This window comes from Chlamydotis macqueenii, chromosome 4, assembly GCF_036417535.1.
Source record: "Chlamydotis macqueenii isolate bChlMac1 chromosome 4, bChlMac1.mat, whole genome shotgun sequence".
Taxonomy (NCBI): Eukaryota; Metazoa; Chordata; class Aves; order Otidiformes; family Otididae; genus Chlamydotis; species Chlamydotis macqueenii.
The window spans coordinates 4591193-4610690 of NC_141559.1; the positions used below are offsets into that span (position 1 = coordinate 4591193).

The 19498-nt window shown below is 40.1% G+C and overlaps 1 protein-coding gene across 1 annotated transcript; it reads left to right on the forward strand.

Annotated features, from left to right (window-relative positions):
• Positions 1-5793: 5793 nt before the first annotated feature.
• Positions 5794-18184, forward strand: ALB (albumin). The gene is made up of 15 exons (XM_010129420.2): positions 5794-5925; positions 7457-7517; positions 8331-8463; positions 9318-9532; positions 10245-10377; positions 11066-11163; positions 12218-12344; positions 13213-13427; positions 13948-14080; positions 14916-15013; positions 15169-15307; positions 15828-16051; positions 16579-16711; positions 17692-17748; positions 17989-18184. Exons 1-14 carry the CDS (start codon positions 5841-5843, stop codon positions 17740-17742), a joined length of 1845 nt encoding a protein of 614 aa, XP_010127722.1. The 5' UTR covers positions 5794-5840; the 3' UTR covers positions 17743-17748; positions 17989-18184.
• Positions 18185-19498: the final 1314 nt, after the last annotated feature.

Here is a 19498-nt window from a genome sequence, read left to right on the forward strand (position 1 = left end):
CAGAGAATTATGTAAGAGGAGGAGAAAAAGATCAGCACCGACAGCTGTATCATGAAACAAACATCAATCACACCACTGCAACAATTCAAATTCCAGATAGCGTTTCAGAGTAATGTATAAAAAATAATGAAGCAAAAGGTCCTTTCTGATAAGGACTTCATGAACCGAGTAATGCTGCACCTCAGATAATTCTTTCCTACATCTGTTTTGTAGTTAGATGTGCACTTCACTCATACCAAAAACATCACTCTGATGATTTTTGAAGGACTTTATGACTAGAAATGGATAAAATGATGAAGCCAGTACCTCATCTACTTTGCGGATTACCTACTTCTGTTGACAGAAAAAAAAAGTCAAGGGGACATGGAAAAAAAGAGACTAATTCTGAGAAGTCACAGAACTTGTCACCTGGTAGCTCTCAAAAAACAATAAAGGTTGCATATTTGGACAGAGTCAAGAAATTTAATGCATTATAGAGGAGTCAATACGAAATGCCTACAGTCAGTAAGGTGTTACCTCACAAGGCAAAACAAAACCCTTCTTGAACTTGCTGCCAAAGGACGATCCTGGCAGCTGTTACTCCATAAGGAAAGCAGCTACATCACCACATTGTGGATTTCATGAGACCAGTTAGTAGGGATAGTAGAATGCCCTACGGATCAAACATACAGGATTTGAAAAGCACATCTGGCAACAAGACTCACACGCTTTAGAGATTAATGTTGAAATGGATAATATTTTGGATGTAAATACAGCATAAGAAGCAGCGTAGCAAGGTATGAACTCCATCTCTTCTGTTTGGTCAGTGTAGGTAGGGAAGATGGAAGAACAAGGTGATTTCTGGCTCATTCCTGCACCATACACGATATACTTGCTAACTTACCCGCAACATCCTTTCAGCAGGTAAAACTAATAGAGAGGATATCCCCCGTCTAAAAGATATTATTACGTCATATCAAAGCCTTCATTAAAAAATATTTAGCATGTTTTTTGCCATGTCAGCATGGTGTGCGTAAACCCCCAGGATGAGCAGAAGATGGGGATGCAAGAGATACTGTTCATCTAAACGACAAAGCAGAGTAGGGACTAACTTGCCCATCCTGCGATTCAGTGATATTCTGCAGTGTGAATGAGTAGACAGCTGCAAAGCACGTTGCCTCCAAGATGGGGACTGGGACAGTGTTTCTAGAAATACAGCAAACAGGGTCTTTCGCATTAATCTTACTAATACCCACAGAAAAATGTACACTCAACTGAAGTATCTTGCTAGCGCCTGCACGCGTAATAAGCTCCACCAGCATAATGGGGAAGGAAAGGCTTCAGAAACTACCGTAAATTGTCAGAAGGCAATTTTGTGAAGTACCGACACACCCCCAGAGCACTGTTATGTGATATTCTTGGACTAGCAGAGTGAAAACTGAGATACTATGAGATGCATGTAACGCCAAATGATGCAATCAGGCTGTCAAATTCAGGCTTAACTTTGCAATCTGGAAAACATACATCCACCATATATAACAATACGTATGCAAAACTTTTTCGTACATATGTGAAAACCATTTTTCCAGCCTGTTTTTCAGTGTAATTTTTTAAAATGTGTGTTTTCCAGATGGACTTGGGACAGTGAGGTCTGCGTGTTACCCTGTCTGAGGTCTCTGTCCCTCCCTTTGAAGCAAGCACCGACTACCGCGTGTTGTGGCCACTCTTGTCTGTGTTCTGGGTTTTGGCATGAGGCTCAGGTTTGCAAAACTATTTAGGTGTGGAGGATGCAGATTTGTTGTCTTGACTCTTTTCCAACAGAGGACTCCAGGAATCAGTCAGTAAATTACCAATTGAGCTTATTGGAGTTAGGCATTTGAATTATTTAGGTGCAGTGAGACTAAGAATTGTCATTCTGGTTGATGTAAAAATGCTTATTTTAATGAGAGAAAACTCTGTAAAACTGCAGGCGAGTGGCTGATCACCCAAGATGAATGGCTTAGTGTCAGAACTGAGGACGTGCCCAGGAGATACGCCCAGCCATGGGATGCTGTTAGCTACACCTTAGCAGGTCTCTGCCTATTCGGCTGCAGCAATCAAATCCTTTCCCTGCTTATGTTTGCCTATCAGGTGGGCCTTCTTGCTCTTTTTATATCTAAGAGTCCATCTCTGTTCAAATAAAAGGCATGGATCTGGTGGAGATGTTTGACTTGTTTTGCATGGGAGCCAAACCGGCGATAAGAATAGCAAACATAATGCACCAGTGCAGGAGAAGACTGGTACCAGAACTACATTCGTTTATTTAGAAATATAGTTACTGTTATTTAAAAAATGAGGGACTGTCCAATGGAAAAAAAAAAAAAAATTGACAGCAGAGCCACATGTCTGGACGTAGGAGATGGTGACACGTTTTCCAGCATTCCCTCACCTCTACCTGCAGACAGGTGAGAAGTAACTTCCTTTTGGTGGTTCAATCCATTTTGGCAGAAGACTATTGTTCATTTTGAAGAAGAAAAACAATTGCTAGTTGGCTGCCCTCCGTGTTGTCATTAGATAAGTAAAAAGCTAAATCAAAACAACCAACCAACCCACCTCCAAAACAGAACTGCGGTTACCTACGGTGGTTGTGACCCTGGCACATGGTGCATATTTCACTGTGCATTCACACAAACAGAACTTGTGGTCTTTAAAACAAATCAGAAACAGTAGTAAATAAAATTGAGGGCCACAAAATGAAAGTGACAGGGTTACTAATAGTCTTTGTCTTTTGAGGGATCACTTTGAAAAGGACTTACTTTCCAAAAGCACTCGGGCACTTGTTCTTATGACGATACATCACAGCTGTTGCTCTGAAGCGTCACGCAATTTTATTACATTTTGGTCCATGTAAGTGTAAATTTTGCTAGGAACATGAATCCCAATGAAATAGGAATAGCTTTCCCTTCCAGTTCTGAATGCTTTCCACTCTCCTGCCATCTCCTTCAAATGCAAATCACCTGAACGTAGAGGTGAATGGTGCGGTTTTTCTTCTAGAGGAGGTGTTACTGTACCATTCGTGGCTCAGAAATTCCTTAAGAGCTAAGGCTCTACCCTGGCATCTCTTCACCCTTACCAATGGTGTTGTGTCCAGCAAAAGAGAGCACACAGCTCTGCAAACAGAAGCTGGTTAAATAGGAGTCCCTGGAAGTACGTCTCCAGGGGGACTCTGAGAATGAAGTAATCCACTTTGTATCACTTTGCACAGCAGGCTATAATGGCATGTTTAAAAATGAATTGTCCTTTTTTCCCCAGGTCAATTATTCTTGGAATTACTGTCCTTTGGTGCCCCACATCTGAAATAACACTAGTTACCATCTGTAACTTTAGACATAAAGGTGTCTGAAAATGCATTTGTCTTGAAGTACAGTTGATACATTCCTCTGTGTACTTCCAGGACAGCTTTGTTGAAGGTGTACTGAAGGCAGTGTGGAAGAGTTGAGTAAGAGGAAGCTCAGTATAATATTTAATATTGTTAAACAAACATCAGCATGGGAGTTCAGATCTCTCTCTCTCAGCAGTTATATGAAAGGTTGGCATGAAGTACAGGACAGACAACAGAAGATATCTAGAAATAAACATGGACCCTGTATTACAAACTTACATATTAACTCTAGGGGAGCAGTAGTGTTCTTGCTAACACTGCACAATGCCGCAGGGGAAAATTCCAGATAGCTTTCAAGATGCAACGTTACATATAGAGACTTCTCCTTGTGCTCAATTTCAGCGTAACAGAAAATAACCAGCTCTTTGCTGGGATTTTGTTAGACTAAAGCAGCATAGGTCTGAAAGGTCTGGATTGTTCATCATCATTCCCATCATTCTCCAGAAAGTTGGAGTTTTGCTAGAACCACCTGAACATAATCCCTATTTCTAACATTATGACAAAGCCAGGGTGCTCTGCAAATCTGGCTTCCCCCCCGCCCCCATCCTTCATGTGAGAAGTATCCAGATAATCTTTAATTCTCAAAATAGAGCCTTATTCCTTCAAATCACTGACAAGAATGCTGTTCTTCACCTACTGAGATATCAGGAGCAGACTTGGGAAAATGCAAAACTTAATTGTAAAAAGCAGCAGCTAGTACAAACTTCATTGTATCAAACTACTCGGTAAACTCATCTAAGTTTTAGGTAGTTATCCATGGAGAAGAGAATGATCTACCTGGAAGACAAGATGCATTGCCTTGACATCTTTCTAAAGTAAAATTGCCTGCAAATATTTTATACTTAGACACATCACCTAATTTAAGAGATGTTTAAAAACTGAAGTTTGGAAACAAAGTCAAGTCTTTTCTTTTTCTTTTTCTTTTTTTTTTCCAATTTCCAGAAAACTGAAAATTGATTTATTCATACTGCTCCGAATTGGAACAATATAGAGCTGTGGTAAAACTGCCTACTTGAGGAAAAAAAACACCACCCAAGTAGGAAAGGCCACCCTGGGGACTAAGGGAGCGTTCAACACCTTGCTCTAGGCTATACCACATAGGTATTTGCTCCCTGAAGCAGTGAGTTGCGAGGCAGAGCATGACCTCCAACACCACGCTGAGAACAGTTGTGTGGGTTGACATCCAGCCACCGGAGAGAGAAACTCATTACAACTAAGTCATGGTACTGCTTAATTTTGCACTCAGTAAGGATCCAATCTTATACTTGTTTGTTTGGTTGGTGTTTTTTTCAAGTCTCTCACCGAGTGTTTTGGAAGAACCATTTTAATGTTATCTCATGTCCTAGGGCTCTGTGCAAACTTCATAATTCTTCCTGGGACTGATATCCTCAGTTACCGGCTCATCCGCAGAAAATTTTCAAAGTGGAGAGCGGTGCTTAATTAAGAGATTTCTCTTCAGAGGACATTAGTGCAACTGAGGAATTGCAAAAATTACGAAATAACAGCCCTTGCAAACGCTCACACATGGATCTAGTTCTCTAGATCCTAGTGAACAGCAGGACCCACAGAAATCCAGAACGAGACCCAACAAATCCAGTGCTCAAATCAGCCCTTGGTTGTTGGAGCAGCCTTTCTCTTGCAGATTACCCTAAGTGTACATCCCAAAATTTGGAGTGAGGTGCAGTGTCACACAGTGCAAAAGTGTCAGTTCCAGCTTACTGACACAGACCCGTTGTCTGCATGAGGTTCTTCCACTCCGGCGCTGCATGTATTGTGAGATTCAGATTCCTTGGTACCCCTTCCAGACTTCTACCTTCTGTTTCTTAACAAATTCAGAAGCCAATTGAAATTGGAAACGCTGTTTACCTCTGGCTTTGTGCTCACTGCTGTATTTCACCAATCAGTATTTTTTAATACCAAAGTCTGGATAAGCCATATAATCTTTGTAAAGTGATTTAAAATTAAAATTCTCTAGTTACGAGCATGTATGTGACCTGACTCCTATCTGGGCAAATTGTTACTGTACAATACCAGCCTGCTTTGCTTTTGGAAAAATATCAGAAAAAAAAAAGAAGAAAGAAAAAAAACCTGTCTATAGGATTAGACTTGATGACTTTTTTGTCTGATGCCTTGAACTCCTTGTTTGTCATTTGATAAGGAAATTTACGCAAAACTTTTATCTATTTGGGTGCTGGAAGGTTCAAGCTTTTCAGGACAGAAAGGCCCGGGGTAACACATAATAAACAAATAATATCAAATTCATTTTTGGCAAGGACAGTCCAAGTTTTGTAATCTTCTTCAGACCAAATGGAAATCTACTAATGCCAATTCTGTCGTTAATATTTGACAGACACAGGTATTCAAGGGTATATAAGCAAACGCTTTCCCTTCAATCTTCCTAGCATTTCCGAGCAACTTAGCCCACATCATATCTGCAACCATGAAGTGGGTAACATTAATTTCATTTATTTTCCTCTTCAGTGCTGCTACATCCAGGAATCTGCAAAGAGTTGCTCGAGATACAGGTAAGCAAGGACTAATTAGTTGTTTTACAGGCTTTGTTATATCAATGTAATGACTTCAGTGTAATTTCATGAACGATTCTTGCAAGCCTGATCCAAAGAGAACAGAAAAATGTGATTGACTTGAAAAGAAACTAAATGAAGAAATGACGAGGAGATGGGTAGAACACTCCAGTTGACTTAACTGGGAGTGAAAGTTTGGTGATGTCCCTTTGTAACATCAGTGTAGTGAGTGAACAGATGTTGATTACTTAGCATCTGTGACTTTCCAGCATGGAGAAGGAGGATGCACCGTGCTTTTGCAAGTGCTGTCTTTTGAATGCAGTTCATACGTGAGCTCCTCAGCAATTAAGGGCAACAGTTTTCACATGAGTAGGTCAAAAATCCAAAAATCGACATCTCAGTCTGGGCTGTAAGGTGGCTAGTGGAAAACTCCTCATTGTGTCATATCTCCTCGTATTATAAAACTTTACATGTTCGTCAAACAAATATTTCCTCAGGCAGGCCTAGAAATTTTTCCACTGATACTTCTGATTTTTATTTGAAACATGAAAATTGCCAAGTTTAACAAAACTGAGTTTTCAGAAGCTAACTGGAAATGCTAGTGAACAGCAGCAAAAAAAAAAAAAAACAAAAAAACAAACTTTCAGTTAAAATTTTCTACACTGAAACTCTTATTATCAAAGCAAGTATGTTCCATTAAGTAAAGGAATTACTCTTCATGTTTTCTAAATGCTCCTGGAAAGTATTTCTAGAACAAAACGACTGCCCCATTCTAGCCCATTCATTTGTGTGGCCATATGCCTCAGTGTCTGTTGGGAAAATCTTGTGGGAGTCTTCTCGCCAAGAGCAACGTATAACTACAGCCTGGGTTTATTACCATCAGGAACAAGGGAAGGCATTTATCTGCTTTCCTTTTGATGAAGGGCACAGATAATCTGCACTGGGTAGAACAAGAATATGAAGCTGCCAAGCTAACAATTTTGTGTGCAAAAAGAGAAAATTCTGCTAATGCTTACTCTAATCAAGCTGCATTCCTTTTTCTTGTAGTGTAGATGTGATAGCGTTGTTGGTTATGCACAGAACATGTTTGCTAACCCTTACTAGTAAGCTAGAGCAGTCATTTTGAATATTTGAATTAAGTATGTGCTTACTAAGGTAAATATTTTATTAGAATCCTAAAAATTATGAGCTTGGGTTACTTCAGAAAAATGAGTGTGGGCAAGAGTTCGGTATCTGCAGACAAATGGACAAGAAAGGTCCCCTGAGACAATAAAGAGTTCAAGGTGGCCTGAATAAAATTTTAGGTTAACATTCTGGAGAAGCGGTACGGGTTACCCAGGAGGGTGTACCCAAAGGTGGGACTTGGCAAGTGCTCAGCATTTGCTCGGTCTGTCTCCCTTAAGTGTAAGAGCTGGGTGGACGCTGAATGCTTCTGAAAGTCTGGCCCAAGGCACCCAGAACGTATGCTTTAAGGAGTCTAGCACAGCCAACGTGGCAGTGAGCATCACGGTTCTTTTTGTTTTCTTCCTAGACCACAAGAGCGAGATCGCCCATCGCTACAATGATTTGAAAGAAGAAACATTTAAGGCAGTGTAAGTCCATGTTCAGCTTACATTTTCTGATTGTTTTCCATGTCTGTTGATACTGGGCGAAAAAGAGAAACTGCAAAGCTAATTCAGAGCCAGAGAGTGGCTTTGAATTAGCCTTCTTACTGTGAGTATACAAAGCCTACAAATATTTTAAGACCTGCGGAAGTCACCATGACTTCCTTGCTCTCTGGGAAAAGAACTCTCTGCAAACCTTCTGAGAAAACCTGTGTTCCTTATGTGAAAAGCCAATGAGCACGAGTAATACAGTTTGGGTAACCTTAGGATGGAGTTGTGCCTGATTGAGACATTACCAAAAAAAAAAAAAATTCAAACCACCACAAAACCACCAACCACAAAAAAAGCAAACCTGTGACAGGTTTTCTGAGAAAATTCAATGATTTGTCTTTTGAAACTGGTTTTAGGAATGGCACAGGGCCCTGACAGGAACATTACTGTTTCTGAAGGAAGGCTGCCTGAAGATCCTAATTTGTAATAATGGCAAAAACCAGCTTAGTTTCTGGCCTTTCCAAATATGCTGATAAAAGAGGCAGAAAACGCAAATCACAGTCTTTTCCATTTTGTTTTTAATCTATTATTTAAGACTTTCGTTCTTGGGAAGTAAGGTTAAAACCATTTTTCAGAAAGGAGGTGAGAAGGGGAAGGATATGGTATTTAGTAGAGTGCTGTTCATGGTACTGTACTTAAGAATTTACGTGTGTCATTTGAACAAGTAATTTTTCATCCAGAAGCACCTTCAAAAAATATCGGCTGTTGTGTTTCTTATCTCCATATTCCAAAATGTGCTTTGTATTTCAGTGCCATGGTCACATTTGCCCAGTATCTCCAGAAATGTTCATATGATGGGCTGTCTAAGCTGGTAAAGGATGTTGTTGATCTGGCACAGAAGTGTGTGGCCAATGAGGATGCTCCTGAGTGCACAAAACCAGTGGTAAGCAGTGAATCCTTAGGCATTATGTTTCTCCTCATTGTGTGCAGCTACCAGCACCACCCTCCTTGAGGATTTATACCTGATCTTCCAGGTGTTGCTGTTGTCATCAGCAATGCTCAGATTTTTGTGCTGAAACAAAGGGCTTGTTTTTGTCAGGTTCTGAAACTCTGCCTTTCAGAAGTGTCTGAATGATCTGTGGAGCCGTATACAGGAGCCCAGACACCCCACTGTGGCACATTACATTCAGCATTGCCTGGAAATAAACTTGTGACCGAAGCGCATAGGTTTTCACACTGGAGTGACTTGCTAATTTAAGGCACTTTAAGATGTTTTTAAAAACATCCTCTAAGGTCAGGTAACAGAACAAGTTTGCAGGTATGTAAGATGCCTGGATGTCTAGCAGGTTCAACCCGGCCCTTCAGCAAGTTAGGTGCTTGTACAAGCTCTAACATTCAGACCATAACTGCGTTAGCTCTAAACGTTTCCCAAGCTGATCAGGAGCTACAATATCAAATCTTGCTTCAATTCATGTGAAAATTCAGTTTAGTCTGACAAATCAGTCAGTTTAAAATCAAAGATCACTGTCCTACAGAGAGTATTTTAAATTACAATTAAAATGAGGTGTTTTTTTTTTTTTTTCCAGTAGAGCATTGTAACAGTTTTGATATTGGACCACATAAAATAACACTTTCTGTAATGGTGTTGAAAGCAATGGATTATTCTGATTTACAGTCTAAATCTTATCCAGTAAAAATGTATTTACTTTTCAGTCTGGGTTTTCTTTTACAGATAGACAGAACATATATGACACTTGCTATAAACAAAAATTCTAACCCTCAGCATCTCTCTTACAGCCCTCCATCTTCCTGGATGAAATCTGCCAAGTAGAAAAGCTCCGTGACTCCTACGGTGCAATGGCTGACTGCTGTAGCAAAGCTGACCCTGAAAGAAATGAGTGCTTCCTGTCATTTAAAGTTGACCAACCAGACTTCATTCAGCCGTACCAAAGACCAGCTGCTGATGCGATATGCAAGGAGTACCAGGACAACCGGGTGTCATTCCTGGGACAGTAAGAAAAATGGCCTTTTTGTACTGTTTTAAGTATTTAGTTGTGCAGAGGAGAGATCCCCAAGCTATAACAGAATGCGTGGGTGTGAGGGCATTTGAAAAAGTTGCAAGTATTCAGCCTCATATTTGCCTATATAAAACAGCTGCTCAATCCATCAGTATCAAAAGCTCTGATCACCGTGCTAGAGCAGGTTTTTCCATTAAAAAATTAGCTTTAAGGGATCACATTTTATAAATCCCGGGTGATGATTTTTGCCCAGAAAAACCTTCAAAACCACACTGTTTCAAATAGTGATTTAATAATTTACTTGCTCCAGCTTCCTGCTACCCGTTGTAATTGGAAAGGATGAAGAAAGATAACAGTATAAAGAATAAAAATTGGCAAAAGAATCTTGGTGAAACAGCCATAGATCAATGTTTCACACTCAAAATCAGCATTTTCAAGTATTTGACAATGCATTTTTAAAACACATACGTACATCAAACTATAAGTGGCTAGCTAAATAAGGAGTTCATCCTTCTGTCATTGTCACCGAGTCCTGCTTTGGAAACTCACTGAGATTTAGCAGAGCATTTAGCAGTAGCAGGCATTTTGTTAGCAAAGTAGATTACATTTCTGAACTAGAAACAGAAGCTATAGAAGCTCTAAGAGATTTAAGGCCATTTGCTGTTGTTGTTGGAATATCTGACTTACGTTTTCCTTTTCCTTACAGTTTCATCTATGCTGTTGCACGACGTCACCCCTTCTTGTATGCCCCAACAATCCTCAGTCTGGCTGGTAATTATGAACACGTACTTGAAAGCTGTTGCAAAGAGAGTGATGTTGGTGCTTGCTTGGACGAAAAGGTATATAAGATTTTTCACTGTGGATGAAAACTAGGCAACTGGTCTGCTACATGAAGGTCTCTTCTGATCTTAGCAGAAATTCTCTTTGAAGTGAGAAGTGACTTTAAAAAGCTAGTGTTAAATTACAGTTTGTAATTCCAAAACTGTGCTTTCCCATGGTGGTTTTCAGTAAACCTTTGTATATGGTTTCATAGAAACTGTGATAGTAAAAAAGAAAAATAAAAATTATGTTTTGTGGTTTTTTAAGTGAAAAACCAAAAGAATCAAACAGAATCAAACCAAAATTGTCTTTCTGTCCCTTTGCTAATACATTATCAGGCTGCTATGAGTATTGTACAGATGCACTGAATCCAGATAACGTATGGCACTTGGGATTTTTGTTCTGTGGTAAACTGTAGCGAAAAGGCATGCTACCCAAGAGGCGCTAGGGAAGGACAGATCTCACTTGGCAGCCTAACATTCCATCACCACATCCAACATGTAGGTGTATGAGAGGTCTCTCCTATTCTTTCCCAATTTGTTGCCCAAGCAAGTGGAGGAGAAGGAGAGAAACAAGTAGAATCTTCCTGTTGATGCAAATCTTTGTATTAAGAACTTGTAGAGAAGGGTCAGGATTATACATGTGTTAGCCCTGTGAATCAACAGCAGTAATCAGTTTAACGTGACAATGTACATCTTGTTGCTATAGGCAACTGCCATCAAAGAAAAAGCCAAGAAACTAAGTGTGAAGCACCAGTATTTTTGTGGCGTCCTCGACAAGTTTGGTGAGAGAACTTTCAAAGCAGAGTAAGTTCCAATCGGTTTTTTTTTGTAAGAAGTAGGCTTGTTAACCTAAACCTGAAACTAATCTAGAGGAAAATATCAGCATACGTAATTCACTTCTATATGCTGAGTTTGAAAGCTGCACTCCTGGTACTTCCTAGCGTACTTTTGGCTGAGGACCATTGTCCGACAGAACAGAGACCAGTGGATCAGTCCTTTCAACAATAGGCCAACAGCGATTTCTTAGCCTATTTAAACGTAGAATTCAACTCTGGCCAGGTTTCTGCATAAAGACTGGACACAAAGAAGAACCTGTGTGTTCCAGGCTGATAGTGAGTACTAGTACAAGGATCAGCTGTGGACGTTACAGAGAAATGAAACTGTCTCTAGAACCAATCGAGGAGATCCAGAGTCAACTGATGGAGCGTCACCGAGAAACAGAGATCCCACTGTGTTTAATCAATGTTTTAGCCAAAACTGTGCCACATTCCACTGCCTACAGCTTTTACCGATAGACATGTTGGTAATCAGCAAAGTTTGAACCTTAAAGCAATCAGAATCAAATTCGGCAGAGTCGCTGTTCTTGTCAAAGGTGCATTTTTAAGATTCAGAAAGACCTTTGCAATTAGTAAGGAGATCACCTGCCTAAGCACAGAGAACCGCTTTCGTTCTGTGGCTAGCCTCGTATGCTAACATTGACTAGGACTACCTTACTAAATATAGTCAGCTTTGAGTTAAAGTTTTAATTAGGACTATTACTTCTGTGCTAAGGAACCTAGAGATGCTTTACAGTCACTCAAGAGCCATGGGGAATTCTAGGGTGTGATTCTTACATACACCACTCAGAACAGAAGAATCACAGACTTGTTTCTTTCTATCTGTTTTAAAGGAGCACCAGGTTACTGGTGCAGGTGTCAATGCTCTTTTTTTTTTTTTTCTAGCCACCAGAAATTAGATAAGAATGAATGACTAGTTACTTGAAACAATGCTGATCTACGGGATCATAAGCGTTTGTTGACTTGCAAGGTTTCTGTTCGATATAGACCTTTAAAGTGTATTTTTCTTCTTTTCCACCTAGAAAACTTGCTCGCCTGAGCCAGAAATATCCCAAGGCTCCATTATCAGAAATTCTTAAACTTGCTGATGTTAAGGATATCTACAAAGAGTGCTGTCATGGGGACATGATAGAGTGCATGGATGACACGGTAAGCTAAGTATTTTTCAAGAAGCTTTACATCCCTGAAAAATGTTTAGGAAGACAATAATTTGTGCAGCTACTCATCCACAGTTCAGGAACGTGTGCTCAACACTACTGGAAGGTTCCTCAGCTGCTGAAAAACCCCTGGCCAGCTCAGCTGACTGTTACTGGAACTAGGTTTTGAACCAGTTCTGGATCTAGCCTGTTACCATTATTAGGGCAAGGATCTGTTACTTACAGTATAGCGAGTACATTTGGGTGAAATCAAAACATTTTTCAGGGAGATGGATGCTATTTACTCACTTCAACTCAATCATAAAGAAAAACTAAAGCAGAGGGAAAAAGGCCACAGTTTTTTTGCTGTCCTGTTGTGTGTACTACTCCAGTAGTACCAGTGCACTCTAGAGAACACCTTGTATGGGAGGATTAGCAAAACTGTGTAACAGTGTCATAATTTAAATATTGCCTGTCTGGCTTGACCTTAGGCACACTTTTTAAACCAGGTGGTGTCCAGTGCTGGCTTGATGAAGCTCTGGGGTTTTTCATGTTTTGTCCTCTATCAGAGCTGGGGTCCTGTCTGGAGTGACAAGATCAATCACACATCCTTATGACAGACCACTCCATGTCTTTCCTTAGCTTTCCAGCCTTTGTCTTCTCCAAATTTCTAAGATTAGGGAGGGAACTGCGTTCTCCCCTGCACCTGTGAATATTGCATTCAACACGCACAGTACCTGCCTGTTCCTCTGGTTACTTCTGTTTGTATGGAGACAGCATTTCTTTAGGAAAGTGCTAAATAAATAGGTGATTTGAATGAAAAGGAAAGTCTTTAAATTATTATTTCATAGCTTGTCTGATAATATGTTTTAATTTTACAGGCAGAGATTTTGTCCTACTTGTGCTCTAAACAAGATGTTTTCTCAAGTAAAATCAAAGATTGCTGTGATAAGTCAGTTGCAGAACGAAGCCAGTGCATTATGGAAGCAGAATTTGATGAAAAACCTGAAGGTCTTCCTTCATTAGTGGAGAAATACATACATGATAAGGAAGTGTGTAAAAGCTTTGAGGCAGACCATGACGCCTTCTTGTCAGAGTAAGTATCCACGCTTGTATTTTAACATCCCTGCAAATCATCCTCTGTCTTTTCTGGACTATGGCCATTTGCACCGCTGGAAAATCTGTCCTCTTGGGTGTTTCAAGTGCACACGGAGGAAAGAGGTGACCACATGGAAGTTCTGCGTGACTAGTGCAGCTTCAACCTTAGCTGAACTCCTAGTTTCTCATTCATGCTTTGTGACTGCTTCTGTTCAGCATTGTCCTGCTTATCAAAGCTGAATTTATCAGTGCCTTTCTTTGATTCGATGGCTTTGTAATACAAATAGATTGTATCTGCCTAAGAAATATTCTCTGCTGGGCAACTATTTTGTTCCAACATTTGCTCAGTTGGCAGACAACAGAACAACCAAAAAAAATTCTACTAAAACAATCAAACAGCTCATTGTCCACCTAACTTGATCTCATCTGAGGAACTGTCCTTGTCAATTACTGTGCTGTGTATGAGGAAAGCGGCACGCTTCGGGAGCTCTAATTCTGTCAGCTTGTGTGTCTTTCAGGTTTGTTTATGAGTACTCACGAAGACACCCTGAATTCTCCACACAGCTGATTCTGAGAATTACTAAGGGATATCAAGCACTCCTGCAAAAGTGCTGCAAAACAGACAACCCCGCCGAGTGCTACGCAAATGCTGTAGGTGCAAAGCTTTGTTTGCAGATAACTAGAATGGCCTGATCGGTACCTGTGTCAAACAGTTGGGTTGCAAAGCTTCTACGGAAGAGCAGATAGAAAGCTTTTTGAGAGATCAGTCCCAGGGGAAGTTAGTGCTCTGACAGGAGATCAAACAGTCCAAAGCCCGTGACAAGGATACACACAGTTTTCTCAGATCACAGAGGGACTTCATTGGTCACCTAACAGAATTTCAAACTAGTCTCATTCAACTGCCTGATGCCTCTGTCTCTCAGAAGCCATTCTGCTTGTCCTGAAGATGATTAATAGCTCGTTAGCTGAATTATTCTGTGGGCTCCACTGCCTGTACTGAGTGTGGCTGCTCAGGGATTATGGTGGGAACCTGCATGGCCAGCTCACGTAGAGACGCCTGAACTTAGGTCTCCTCACCTTCAAATAATCGCACACAAGTCACAGCGCAAGCTGAGTCACTGACAGCTTTGGGCAAGGGATAGAAAGACAATGTTCCCCTCACCATTGATAATCCTATACTTGAAAAATATTCACCTCATTTAAACAAACAGAAAAACCCCGTTGTCTAGAAAGTAAGTCCAATGGGTAGTTAATTTAAATTACATTTCAAAGATCTTGCTGCCTTTTTAATGGCATTTGTTAGAACTTAAGACTCACATGACAATCAACTCCTCCTTACGCCATCCAAGCTATACAGAAGTGATCGGCCTTGCGAAATGGATATCTTATAGCTAATAAGACCTCAAAGAGGTCAAAAGGTGTATTTACATAACTGTTACAAGGTTGTCTCATTCTAACATTACTATAAAATTATACTTGTTTGCAGCAAGAGGAATTGGACAAACACATCAAAGAAACTCAGGATGTTGTGAAGACCAACTGTGACCTTCTCACTACCCATGGCGAGAAAGATTTCCTTAAAGCGTAAGTGCTTTCTGGTAAATATTCTTGAGTGGAAACAATGATGCTGGCTGCTTTGAGCAGATTCATTTGGTCTTCACTTCTATGTTCACTTCAGTGGTCTAGCTCAGCAGAGCGTTCTCCAAATGTGAGCAAATATTTTGATATGACTTTTTCAGAATTCTGATCCGCTACACTAAGAAAATGCCTCAGGTATCAACTGATACCCTGCTTCAGATGGGAAAGAAAATGACTGGCATTGGTACCAAGTGCTGCCAGCTTCCTGAAGACAAACGCCTACCTTGTTCTGAGGGATATGTAAGTACATTTGCTTATTCTCTCTACTCCTTGGAGATCTCTTCTATTCACAAAAATGTTGAGTTCTGTTGTGATAGTAAACTCGCACTGATTTTTCATAAAACCTAAGCGAAGCATCTACCTGACAGGATTTGAAGTCTGTTCATTTTTAGTGGAATAGTTGTCTGTTGGTAGCTTGTGAAAATTTTAACTAAACTTTGCTTCCCTCAGAAAGCAAAAGTCAGTCAATTGGGTCTGTGACAGCTTGTGTTTGGACAAGCTAAACAGTCTCTTGAAAAAAACATACTGATTGTAGCCCAATGGACCGACTGTTTGCGTATTAAGTAATGCCCAACTCCAGGAATACATATTTATTTTCAATATTTATTTTAAAATTTTAAGACCATGCCATTTCTGAGCACGTGTTTAGATCCAAAAGCTTCCACTTCCAGCTGTGCCATTGTGACAGAAACATCACATATTTCTTCTGTTATTGTAGAAGTTGTAACTCGTGTTCGTCCTTCTTCCCTTCTCTTTTCAGCTGAACATGGTGATTCAGGAGATGTGCAAGAAACAAGAGACCACACCTATAAATGACAACGTGGCCCACTGCTGCAGCGACTCCTATGCTTACAGGAGACCGTGCTTCACTGCCCTGGGAATAGATACCAAATACGTGCCTCCGCCTTTTAACCCTGACATGTTCAGCTTTGACGAAAAACTGTGCACTGCTTCTCCTGCTGATCAGGAAATAGGGCAGATGAAGTAAGCTCAACGAAATATCTTTTACAAAAACTTCTGAAGCGTGACTCTTTAGAGGGGGCAGAAAAAAGCTACAACCCCCCCATTTCATCGGGCAACTGGGACTTCGTTAGCGACAGAGAGAAAACCAGATAGAACTGTGTGTTTGAGCTGAGCTTGCCAGCGTATTACCTGTGTAGTCTGGAAGAGGAAAAATAGGGTGTTTCCTTCCAATGAAATCAGTGTCTCAGCCCATCAGGTTCACGTAGGTCCACTGCCAGTGCAAGCCTTATGATGTGCTTAATTAAGACAACATACAGATAATTTCCTTAAGTTTTTTCCCACCTGTAACCAGGATTAAAAAAAAAAGCAAGCAAGTGGGTGTGGTAGACTGAGAGTTTGGATTCAGTAATAGGCACAGACTCCTCTAGGCTTGCCAAAAAAAAAAAACCACCTCATAAATGAGCTGTACCTGCATGGAATGGCGTATTTTAAATCGGGAAATCGAACTACAACACATATCATTAACTGTATTCTGGTTTTGCTTTCAGATTGCTTATCAACCTCATCAAACGCAAGCCCCAGATGACAGAAGAACAAATAAAGACCATTGCTGATGGTTTCACTGCCATGGTAGAGAAGTGCTGCAAGCAGTCAGATATTGAGACATGCTTTGGGGAAGAGGTATTTCCTACTTTGAAAAAAAAAAAAAACAAAAACCACAAAATACTTATACAGGAAACTAGAAACTCACTAGGAAACCACACACTACCGAAGCAGTTCTTCAGACTGCTATGATTACTAGTCACAGCTTATAGTCATTAAGCAATTTCATGTGGAAAGGTTGTTTAGAAGGAATGTAGTCCAGTCCTTTGCTCAAGGAACAACTAAATACTAGATTAGATGAGGTTGGTTCAGGGCCTTGTCCAGAAGAACTGAATATCTAGAAGCCATAGTTGAAAAAAACATACATGTAGAATTTAAACTGTATCTGTAGCATATGTAACCTTCCTTTTGTGCTACAGATTCTTGCAGAGCTCTGAAGGATTACCGGTAAAAAGTGCTTCTGGATCACTGATCAGAGATGCCTAGCAAATCTAAATATATTGGCAGGGAAGTCCAGCTACTTATGCCCTATGAACAGTCATTCAGTTTTGTTTTTTTTTTCCAAATTCATCAACCACAATACATTGATTCATTCAACATTTAGTTGTTTCTGAAATGACCACAGGAGAAGTTTATGTACAGCTGCATTGCTCAGCAAGTGCAAAGCATTTGCAGGAAGTATAAACGAGAGTTTCCAACAGTAACCACGTTATTATTTGAAGCCTTCAACTGTAGTACTAATAATCTTAAGCTTCTTGTTGATGGAATCCTTTTTTAATTTATAACCAAAGTATTGCATAGGTAAATGTGTTAATAGGACTTAGGAAATAAGTATTTAGTCTCTAATTCAGTCTAAAAGTTTATTTTCTAACTCTGCAAAATTGAAAATTACCCGACATGCAGGAGTGCGTAGATTCTAAGGTTAGGAAGGACCATTAGATTTATCCTTCGAACCATAGCACAGGCACAAGTTTCGGTTTATAAAAGTTCCTGCTCAAGCACTACACACTTTGCTGCCTTGGTTTCTCTCTCACAACTGTTTGTATTCCTTTTTCCAGGGTGCCAACCTAATAGTCCAGAGCAGAGCCACATTAGGAATTGGCGTTTAACACCTGGTAGGTAACAGCGAAAATGCAAATTTATCGTGTCACCTGTCTATCTACCCGTCTCTGCCCACCCGCCCGCCCATTTAACTCCTTGGACTCGAAAAAGCATCTAGCTTCCCTTCCACCACCAGACATTAGCTTTCTGTAACGTGTGGTCTGCCATCTGCCGTTACATAGCGCACAGAAAGCTGAAGTACAACTAGCATGCTACCATTTTACACAATAATCCTTTTTGTTTCTCCAATCTAGGTTGCCCATGGGAAAAACATGAAGAAAAATACTTCTGTGTAATGTCTCCCACCCATTACCCATTTCCCTTTGGTAGTAAACGAGTGTTTCATAAATCTTCAGTGTTTTGTCAAACGACATGCTTTTCCAAAAACTTTTCAATTCTATTACTTAGAAAAAAAAAATGAATAATAAATAAAAGCTGTGTAAATCTGCATCTAACCTTGTCGGCTGGTGACTACCGTAAAGCAAAGCTCTGCAGCACTCCCTACACAAAATGGTTGTTTTAAGTCCTATAGATGGACAGAGATTCCATTCTTTTTTTTTTTTCCTGTTTCTTGCTCTTGGAAAGTACTTGTGGAAGAACTGAAAGGTGGAAAGACATTTAGCTGGACTCTGGTTAAATTACAGGTTCACTTAACACTGTAGTTCAGCAACTATAATTACCTCTTATGAGAATGTTCAAAGGAATTGTTCATAAGATGACTACCAACAAGCTCTTATAAAAAGAAAAAAAAAAATTTTTTTTTTTTAATGAGCCACAAATCAACTATCTCTTCAGTTGCAAAGAGTTGCAAACAGATCTGCTTTCAGACACTTATTTTCATGTCTTAAGTTGTTTCTAAAACAGCTTTTGACTTTAGAGATGCCTCTTGAAAAGCCAATCTAAATCATGCCCTTCCTTGCAAGGAGCTCCTAAGAGAGAAATTTTTCAGTTCTATGCCACTAAAGCAGCCTGATTTTCTAGTACACATTTAGTTTCAGTCCATAAACACGAGACCCCCAGATCTTCTACACTTAAACAAGGACCCTTGCATAACCCTTGCATCACTAGAAGAGCCCTTGCATAATAACACATTTCGTAAGGGCAGTTTGCTCGTCATTGAAACTCCTTCTGCCTGTAGCTCATAAACTCGGAACCTTGTCCAGAACCACAGAAGTACACCCAGAATGAAACATCCAGAGTCACTGGGTTGCAAATTTAAAAGGAAGAATGATCAATTTTGTTATGACTGAAAGGTTTGGACATTCAAAGTCATACTTACAGATTGGTTTATAAAAGTTTACATCGCCCCAAGGCATTCACAAACATCTCATTCAAGATATAAGGTTCTGTGAATTGGAGCAAGAGTCATTTGTCAGGTGCAGTTAAGCACCTTTCCCTTAGTTTAAGGGAGCATAAACAGTCATTATAAAGACCATTCCCATTATCTAACTCATCGTCCAAAAAGCTGGCATTCACTGCAGCTAAAACTAACCCGCTCTAGTTAAGTAGGACAAGTTAGGCTTGTTTGAGGAAGAGGTTCGGTGAAGATTCTGAGGCGCAGAAATCAGCACTAGCCCCACAGATCTATCAAGAAGAGTGGATTTCTCATTAGATTTCCAGCTAACCCCCATGCCATCTCACATTAGGATTCTTAGGTGTGCTGGTTAGCTTCCTGTCACATCTCCTATGGCTTTTCCACTGCACGTTGAATAATTCCAAATACAAGGCAGGTTAAGAATTCAACTGAGACGTAGTGATTTAAAG

Coding starts and splice junctions, on each gene's coding strand:
- ALB (XM_010129420.2), top strand. CDS start 5,841: ATGAAGTGGGTAACATTAATTTCATTTATTTTCCTCTTCAGTGCTGCT. Junction 7,518..8,330: donor GAAGAAACATTTAAGGCAGT/GTAAGTCCATGT, acceptor TTTGTATTTCAG/TGCCATGGTCACATTTGCCC. Junction 16,052..16,578: donor CAGGAAATAGGGCAGATGAA/GTAAGCTCAACG, acceptor TTTTGCTTTCAG/ATTGCTTATCAACCTCATCA.